At 33.8% G+C, this 9,931-nt stretch overlaps 1 protein-coding gene across 2 annotated transcripts; it reads left to right on the top strand.

Moving 5' to 3' along the window:
* Nucleotides 1–3,535: 3,535 nt before the first annotated feature.
* Nucleotides 3,536–8,208, top strand: LOC109241858 (protein TIFY 4B-like). 2 transcript variants are annotated; one of them, XR_002070307.1, is made up of 8 exons: nucleotides 3,536–3,786; nucleotides 3,897–4,039; nucleotides 4,203–4,351; nucleotides 5,606–5,696; nucleotides 5,784–5,946; nucleotides 6,759–6,825; nucleotides 6,919–7,142; nucleotides 7,812–8,208. XR_002070307.1 is itself a non-coding variant. In XM_019408682.1 (8 exons), the coding sequence occupies exons 1-8, from the start codon at nucleotides 3,669–3,671 to the stop codon at nucleotides 7,817–7,819; spliced, it is 957 nt and encodes a 318-aa protein (XP_019264227.1). In that variant the 5' UTR covers nucleotides 3,536–3,668; the 3' UTR covers nucleotides 7,820–8,208. The 2 variants fall into 2 exon arrangements, 1 of the variants encoding a protein (XP_019264227.1); XM_019408682.1 differs by having other exon boundaries at nucleotides 6,925–7,142.
* Nucleotides 8,209–9,931: the final 1,723 nt, after the last annotated feature.

Below are 9,931 nucleotides of genomic sequence, written 5' to 3'. Positions count from 1 at the left end.
ATATACAAATTTTATATATTTTACGGCTATTATTTTTACAGCGGCTATACAATGTTATTTTTCCAATAAAATAAATAAAAGAGGAAAGTTTTGAAAGTGATTGATAAGCTCTTTCTAATCTTGAATTAGACCAAATCCCAAACGTGTCGAATTATGGAGCAATATTTGTGCCCATCTATGTTTAACCAAAAATTAGATTTTAGGTCAAAGCTTGAATTTAGAAGAACTCGGGTTACTGATAATCGGAAAAGTATATAAGAAAGAGATTTTAATTAATATAATCAGAAAGCAAATAAAACAAAGTATATTCCAGTAGTATTTTTCGTGTGTCCTACAGACGTTGTGACTTCCTCTTTTTATAGTTAATTTTTAAGAGAAAGTGTAATGCCTTTGTTTTAATGAGGCAATTACGAGCAATAAATGACATTGAAAGAAACGTTACTCAATCATTCATATTAAATACAAATTCTCTAACGTATTTGGCATTTAATGCTGAATTTGGACTCTTTTTCGCTATCAGATTCATGTCTTCAATTCCTTCTGATCTTCGAATCTTTAAATGACTCGAACAGGTACGAGTCTCGTTTCATTTGAATAATAGCTCGTGCCTTTAAGTATCTTCTCTCCCGCATCTGTTGTTGCTCGTGCCTTCTAACTGATTACCACGCTTTGACTATTTGACCGGTCCACGTGTCATGACACGTCATCTTCAATATTTAAATTCAGTTTTTTTCCAATACAGATAGTCCCCCCACTTTCCATTTATTTATCAATTAAATATTTGGGAAGTTGATCTTTCATTAAAAAGGGAATTTTTGCCATAATCAATGCTATGACAGTACTAACGCTTCAGTTGTCTTTTCTATTTAATGCATTGCATACGTGTCACCCTCTCATTAGCTTTGCAATTTCTGCAGCCTTTTTCAAAGGCTTCTTCAACTCCTCTATTCACGAAGTGATAGTTGCCTTTATTATAGGCTTTCCATCATTACACTTCTTAGTCTTTGACGGTCGCTTTTATATAAACTTAACCCTTCTTCCACAAATTTTTACCACGGTCGCCCATCAGTATCAATTCAATTTTTCCTTTCACCTTTTACCACATAAAACTTTTTCCTTGAACGCTTGAATTGTACTGGAATATACTTTGTTTTATTTGCTTTCTGATTATATTATTTAAAATCTCTTTCTTATATACTTTTCCGATTATCAGTAACCCGAATTTTTCTAAATTTAAGCTTTGACCTAAAATCTAATTTTTGGTTAAACAATCTAGTCATTGGCTCATGGTGGGCCCATCATTTGCTTATGAAATATTGTAGAAAAATGGCAGAAATTGGGCACAATAAAAGGCGCTCTTGAACTTTTAACTTTTGGGCAAATCACTTGGCCAATGGGCAAATTTTTCAGGTCAAAAGTTCTCGTTAAACTTGAAATTTTGCTCATTAGTCAGTTGACATACCACAAAGGTGAAAAGTTCAAGATCAACTCATTTCAAGATTATTTTTGTTATTAACCTGAAATATTCATCTTCGTGACCTAATCAGTGAGTGGAAATAGGGGGTGGAAGGGGGAGTCTATTTGCCGCATTGTTACCTTTAAACCAACCATTATTCTTTCTCGATTTCTTTTAAAATTATTCAATATTTGGAATTGTTGATGCAACTAATTTAAATTTGTATTATAAAAAAACACATTAGGGAGGAGTTCTACCTCTTATTACCAAAGAGGATTACATTTTCAAGGCTCAAATTTAAAAACTCTAATTAAAAGTGGATAAACTTTTCTCATTCCCCTATACCTCTTGATGGTACTCCACCATATTTTTAAGTTAGTCGGTTGATTCACCAAAATGATAACCTAAATTGAAATCTATGTCATAGTTAATCGATAAAACTTATGTAATAAATACATGTCGCACACTTATTAGTTTAGTATATATGGCGTGTGAATAAGTAATTATTTTTTCTGTCATCTACAATTGTTGATGTAAGAATTTTTTTTATTTAAGGTTATAAAACACAAATTATTACTAGGTGATATGAAGTTCTACTGTCAGACTTCAATTTATACTCTTCAATATTCAGATATCAATTTGGTCAAATATCACATAGCATAAGGTTTATGTATTGAAAATAAGGTTATTACAAAATTAACTACAAAATGGTAATGACTCTACTTTTTACAATGCGGTTAATCCTTTTTACAACGTGTGAATCGAATATATATACAATGTGATTTTCCAGCGCCCCTTCCTCCCCTAACTTCGCCCTTGACAGCAACATAATGGAAAAAGGTGTCACATATTGACAAATTGATCTTTCTGTTCTATTTTTTTAATTTTTTTATTGCAATTTGAATGAGTACAACAAAGGCGAGAAAGCAAAGATATTTTTCTCGTTAGGCTCGTGGAAATGAATCAAACAACATGTGAGAGATTTGGTCAAGCAATCAATAAATGTGCATTAAAGTATCTGAAATTCTTACAATTTAGATTTCTATCAAATTTGTTTTGAAAGAAACAGGGATTCGCCTGACAACATTTAAAGAGGAATTTATGAGGACGAGATAATTTACATTCAGCACAAAAGTGAACAGTAAGAGTCTTACTATAGACTACAGAGCTCGTAAAAGAAAACTTCAATGCATCACCAATTAAGAATATTTTATGAACCTTACTTTAAATACGCTACTTGTTTTGATTGTTACTAAAATTTTATTGTATGGTATTTTTAAATCGTTGTTATGTAACAATAAAAAAATTCATTTTGCGTAACAACCGATTCGATGTAGTTGCAACGCTATCTTTGTTTTTTTCTCATTATGTCCTTAATTATTAGTATTTAACAATTATATTTTATCTTTTCTTATAATAACTCTAGATGTACTTTTTTTTTATATAATATTGTAAGCTTATTCCTTAAATTATTGGTGGGTTACATAATGAAACAATAGAAAACGGTATAATCTATAGCATTAATCAAAATAATATAAAAAAATATAATAAATACAATACAATACAATACGATATGATACATTTATAAAACGATACATACCAATTATCCAAAAAAAGTTGTTATGGACAGAAGTCATTTTCCTTAAACTATCTTAACTTATAAATTTATATTATTTATTTCAACTAAATGATATTATTAGAGTAAATCTCTAATATTATACATTTTCTAAATAAAATTATTTCACACACCTATCAATATATGGAAAACATTTTCAAAGAAAAATGAAAATTATTTTTGGAAGAAGGGTCTGGGACTGATAATGATAATGATTACTCTAAGTTAATGATAATGACAGGTTTATGTGGGCTTGAATGTTTTGTGAGGGTATTATCACTTTTAGCCCGCGCCAGAAATTATTATATCCGGTAGCCGAAAAAATATATAAAATTTGTATAATTTTTATATATAACATATATATATATATATATATATATATATATATATATATATATATATAGATATATAAATTATATATATATTTCGCAATTATTTTTAGTGCGGCTATAGGGTACAGGGACTCCTAACAATTTTCCGGGTAAAACAAAATATAGAAAGAAACAGCCCCGCCCAAAAGTTTTTGCATAATTTTGTTTCCGATTATCCGACGAGTTTTACCGATTTCCGACGAATTAAACGCCGGAACTTGACAGCATGCCGCCGGAAGAATCAGTTTCGAAGTCACTTCTCGACAAGCCGCTTCAGCAACTCACTGAAGATGACATTTCTCAGCTCACTCGCGAAGATTGCCGCCGTTACCTCAAACTTAAAGGTACTCACTCCTCTTCTACTGCATTCATTACGTACATAGAACGTATTAGTGATGAAAAATGCGAAAAAAATTGAAATTTTGCCTCTGCTGCTGTATTGTGTTCCGTACAGGTATGAGAAGGCCGTCATGGAATAAATCACAGGCGATTCAGCAAGTGATATCACTGAAGGCTCTCCTTGAGACGACGCCAGATTCCGACGCCGGCACTCGGAAGAAACTTTACATTCCTCGCTCCGACACTAAGTTACACCATGTGCGTTTCCTCTATCTATTTCGTAGCAATATTTGACCTATTTTTTGTTATAGTGCGCTGGTAGTTAGTACTGTATGATGTTTGGATCTTAAGTCAATACTGTAAATGTATTAGTGCATGTTTATGTGTGTATAATATTAAATAGTTCTAAAAACTAATGTAGGTCCAGAGAGGGAAAAATACTGATGAAGAATTTATCGAATTGGCTGAAGAGACAGTGCCTGATGGAAGAACACTACAGGATAAAGCTGATCTTTCCGGCGATGCAACTCCCAATCTGGTTGCTGCTATTGATAAATCAGCTCCTTCTAGGTGAGTCATCGTCTTCTTGATTGCTTTTTGGAGGCAACAAAACTTCTAGAATTATAGCTTGAAATTTGGTATTGGAGCGAAAGGCTGGAATAGAACTGAATGGCTATAGAGAATTCCTATATTCAATCCTAATAAGTTTGGAATTGAGACATAACTGATTGATTGATTGACAATAAGCTCTACATTGTGCTCAATGGGTGGTTCCTTTATTGTTATTAAAGAAAAAAGGCGCTTGAGTTTGAAGCTTTTTCCTCTTGAATACTGACTTTCATCATGTCTATGAAATAGCGGCTAGCTCGTGCCTGTCAAATCGGTCTCTCTGTCCCTCTGTCTCAAACCTGGCCTCCTTGTATATCTCTTGCTTGAATTCTCTGTATAATAAGTGGCTTACTGGCGATACTTCCCTTATTTATGTTCTTTAAGAATTGTGGTTAAAGTATTGCGAGTAATGTGATTGAGTGTTAGAAGAGCATATAAATATTCAGTCTTGATGATGAACTTCAATTTTTTAGTGCACTTTGAATGGAATTAGGAGGTAAATGTACCTGCCAATGATATGCATTTGGTTTCTTATACTACCAGTTGTTTACACCATTGTTAATACTCCACTTACTGTGTCCCATGTTCTAACACCACAAGTAATATTCAGAGTGTCATTATGCCAGAAATTTTGCCCCTAAATAACTTTTTAGGGTGACCACAATATGTACAGTTGAAAGATGTTGAAGTCTATGGACTAAGTTGACTACGATCATAAATCATTAAATAGTAATTGCACATGTGCTACTAGGCAGCAACTGACTCAACAGAAACCAAAGCTTTCTGACATGTCTTAGAATACAACAAGTAATACAAAATTAGTTATAGGTGTTCTTGAAGTCCCTCATGTCTTTTCTCCTATTAGACATCAATGGTTCCACAAGCTCCTCCGGTGATCTCTTGTTAAGTTAATAGTTTCATCTCCATAGATTGTTATTGTGACAAATTCATCATTTAGCACTTAGGTAGATACTTTGTCTATTTTTAACAAATCACCAGTTCCAAATATATCCACCTTCAGCTCTTGTTTTTTGCATATCCCAATATAACCTATAGTTTGTTGGAAGCTACTCTATTTGAAATGGCATCACAAGGTAACTTGTGATTCTGCATATGTATAAATGCACGGACCTCATTTGACTAGCATTTCCTTCAAAAGAAAATTGCATTGTATCTAACTTCAAAAACTGAGAGCTTTTCTATTGGTGCTTCTAGAACAATAGGTTCAGTAGATACATCAGCAGGACAAATGACAATCTTCTACAGCGGCAAGGTGAATGTCTATGATGATGTGCCTGCTGACAAGGTATTTAAGCTTGCTGAAAATTGGGAACTTCAGAAAATCAGTGTCGTTTCACTTTTTTCCTGATACGACCAACTCGGATATTTTTAGGCACAAACAATCATGCGTGTTGCTTCAAGCTCCCTTTGTGTGCCTTCAGAAACTCCATTGAATGCTACTGTAGCAGCTCAACATTCAACATGCTGCTTACAGGTTGCAAATACTAAACTACGCCCAGATTCTGATATGGTACTTCTGCCGACTATTCAAACAGGTCATTAGTTGCATTATGGTGCATAACTTTTCTGTCTTGTTGTACTTTACTTGCTTACAATGGCGAGTTGAGAATGTGAATTAAGTAGTGTTTGTTTCTAAGGATTTTAGTGAGGCAAACTGAAGGTTACTGCAAAAATAAAGCAACCATAAGAAGTCAATATGAAGAAAATGCAACAACTTTATGATCCTAAATGTCATATATTGGTGGAGAAAATATCACTGTACATTATGACTCCTGTGAGCGATGAGTCTTTTTCCTGGGATCATCAGGGAAGACGTTCACTGTATCCTGTGCCAAAACATTTTTGTTTGATCTTTTACTAAAAATGAGTGAGGTTCTCGAATGCGTGTAGAAGAAAGAAACAGCTTATATGATGACAATCCTGGTAGTCTTCGTTATGTTTTTATTCTTTTCTCATTTCCACACAAATTGCTTATTGGGCACTACGACATTTGCGAATATTAGGGTACTTTGTTCCAGTATAGATTGAAATATAATATGAAATACATTTTAAGATCCACTAAAGAAGGAAGCGATCTTATAGAAAAGGGGGGAAATACTAGAAGTAAAAAACTTCCTTTCCATGCTAACCATATCCTTTAAGGAATATAATTAGTTACTCTGGAAACACCATTTGAAGCCTACAAATGTATTCTGAGTGTTGGTGGGTGACTTTGTGAAAAATGTTGGTCTAGTGCTGTTTCCTTTTCTGTGGAAGGAATTATAGTGAAGTACCTTATGCTGAAAACTATATGAACATTAACAATTTCTGCGTAATTTTCTTCCGCATTTATTTTATGTTTCCCCAGAAGCAGTAGAGAACCCCTCAAGCAGGAAAGCATCAGTACAACGATATCTTGAGAAGCGAAAAGACAGGTATTGCTATAACTGAGCTGCTTGGTATGAAAAAGTGAAACAAAATATTCGCACTTGTTTTCTGTTTCCTTCTGTCTCTCACGTCTCTGTTAGGTGAAGGTTTAAGTGCAAGAGAAAGGTAGAAATAACTTCAACAGCTAGCTTGGATATCCGTTTAAATGATCGAATGGGAGCTCTTATCCCAATGGAGCACTCAAGTAGGACTGATCTTTGCTTTCCGCCCCTCATTAGACTATCTTCTGCACCTACACCAAGTGGTCCCATAGAAGAAAATATTCAGATGAATGCTACTTTTTCTAGTGGTCCCAATGACAGAGGTGATGTTGTTTATCCCTTGAATAACCTCACTATTTTAGTGGTCATAGTACTTTCAAATGTTCTACAATAATGTTTTTTCTTTTTGCTTCTTTAATTAGTCTGTGCATGATATAGAGATTTGTTATTGACTGAAAACTTTCCCATCATTTAGGAAGTAAGTGTTATTGCTTCAAAACAATAAAATACTCATAGCTTTCATAAGAACCAGGTCGTTAATCACAAAAGTTGCATTTTAACCTCTGAATCTGTTCTCACTAAGCTCCTCAATGATTCTTGTTGGCCAACCGAATTGCAAGATAGCATCCGACTTCTGTGTTACTGACTGTTGAAAGACAACTATTGCCTTATTGAACCAACTATCCTCCCTTTAGTGATGTATTGTAAGTAATTAAATAGTGAATACAGGAGCGAATAGCTCCATTGAGTGCATTCATCCTTGTTTGCTTGAGATCTCCTATAACATATCTCATTTATTCATTGCTAGATGCCATTACAACTAGAAGAATTGAGTATTTACTATACTAGCCATTTTCTTGCTTGTGTCTCCTTAAAACAGTCTCACAAGAACTGTGCCAACTTCCATCTCCACCCAGCCATTCACCATAAAAGATGAAATATATGAAACATTTAAATCAGCCAAGTGTTTGATACATTTTGTTGCTTTTCAGATGTTTAAAGAATGATCATTGGATACGGTCAGGGGCGCACAACAGATATCGATTTTGTCTTCATCTGAAATTTGTGGAGGCCACAACATGTTCTAGCCTCTTGATAGTTGAATGAAGTAGGGTGCTGGTAGCCCCCTTTTGTTCACTAATATATGTAAAAAATGCCATTTCTATTTAGGCTATTTTCTGTACTCATGTAAATGAAGAGAGAACTAGTGAGAAATAGTTATCCGCCATGCGGTGTTTGTGCTTTCAAAGTCTTGTAGGAGCTAGTCTGCATTTATTGTATTAACTTTTAGGCAGTATCATTGTCCATATTGCTAAAACCTGTTCTCAGTAGCCTCACTAACTTGGAATCATATGCCCAATTTTATTGTCTGTACTTTTCTTTTTCTAATTTGAATTAGCAAATGCAATTATTGTTTCAATGGTTGTTGCTGGGGCCTGGGAGATGGAGGCAAACCGGCATAAAACGGAAAATTTTATTTTGTGTCTCATACAATTGACATTAGTTGTATACCTTTTTTGTTTCACAGTTTTGTGGAACCAGATTTTGTGGACCCAGAAGTGTAAAATTGGGGTCCACAAATTTGTGCGAGAAAAAGGAGTAAACTTCTCGCATAAAACTGTGTGACGTAGAATGTGAATTGGTAGTGCACTCTGATTATCCTTATCGTTTAAAATAAGTTTTCCTGCTTGTTGAATATTTTAAGGAAGACAAAAGGGCTAAGTTTTTCTGAACCACATAGCTCGATATGCCAGTTATATTCTTGTCAATCTGTGATTGTTAGGTTCCTGAAATTTGTTAATTCCTCTTTCTATTGTTTCTTTGTTTTAGGGTCAACCCTGAAAGTTAGTTAAGTCAGCTACTCGTTAACCGAGACTACACAACAGGATGCTGCACATAAGAACTAAATTTTGTGAGAGAACCGCCTTTATGTCTCTGCATTGCTGGTGCTATATGATACCCGTTTCATCTAAATTTTGAAGTTAAAAGTTTGAAGGACAACGCATTTATTAATCATCAATGAGTACAATGTGGAGTAAAGTTTGAATTCAAAATACAGAGGAGGAGAACAGACAGTCAAAGAGTAGCAAATGGATTGGACGCTGACAAAGGAAAGACAACAGTCAGAGCGTCTCGCGAATATATGATATATTGATAGCGTAGTTGCTGAATTTCATTATCCAGTATCCATATTTTTTTCGACAACATTAGATTCAGATTTTGGTGTTTGCTCCTATAATTTTCATTTTGCGCATAAACATTAGATTATGGTTTAATTTTCTCTCTTTCAATTTGATCAAAGAAAAATTTAGACTGGCTTAAAAATTCCATCATCATTTACTAATCATCATATCATATCATACTACTATTGTATTGGGAAAAATTGAGTTTACATATTAAAAAAATATGAAGATGACGTGTCATGACACGTAGGCTGGTCAAACAGTCAAAGAGTTGCGGTTAGCCAAAAGGCACGAGTAGTAATAGATGCGAGCAAAAGCAAAGGAAGAGGCACGGGCGGTTATTTAAAGGATTCAGCGCCCGCACCTATTCAAGAAATTTAAGTTCAATAATCAAGAAGAGTCAAGGGAATGAATCTGACAGCATACGAGGGTCCAAATACAGTATTTGATAAGCATTAAATGCTGAAAACGTTAGAGAATCTGTCTTAAATGTAATAATTATGTAACGTAGCATTCAATGTCATTTATTGTCCATAATAACCTTATTATGACCAAAGTAAGGCAATTACATCTGAAATAGCTATAAAAGGAGAAGACTGAACAATTATAGAGACACGAAAGATCGTCTGAATATACTTTGGTTTACTTGCTTTATTCAATTATATTCTGGCTATTCAAATTATTTCTTTTATACATTCTTGCGATTATCAGTAACCCGTGTTCTTCTAAATTATAGCTTTAGTCGAAATTTTATTTTTTAGTTAAGCAACTATACTATAAGCATGAAGATCAAAAGTTGAATGTGAGAGACTGAAATGACCCTATGATAAAGACTGAAATAACCCTATAATATTATTGGACTTTTATGCCCTTAATTTATATTAATAATAATACCTTCAATATTAATAATATGTAAACTACAAAAGTTA

This window comes from Nicotiana attenuata, unplaced genomic scaffold (assembly GCF_001879085.1).
Source record: "Nicotiana attenuata strain UT unplaced genomic scaffold, NIATTr2, whole genome shotgun sequence".
Taxonomy (NCBI): Eukaryota; Viridiplantae; Streptophyta; class Magnoliopsida; order Solanales; family Solanaceae; genus Nicotiana; species Nicotiana attenuata.
The sequence above is the reverse complement of the archived record's forward strand: the minus strand, read 5'-3'. Positions and strand labels throughout refer to the sequence as shown.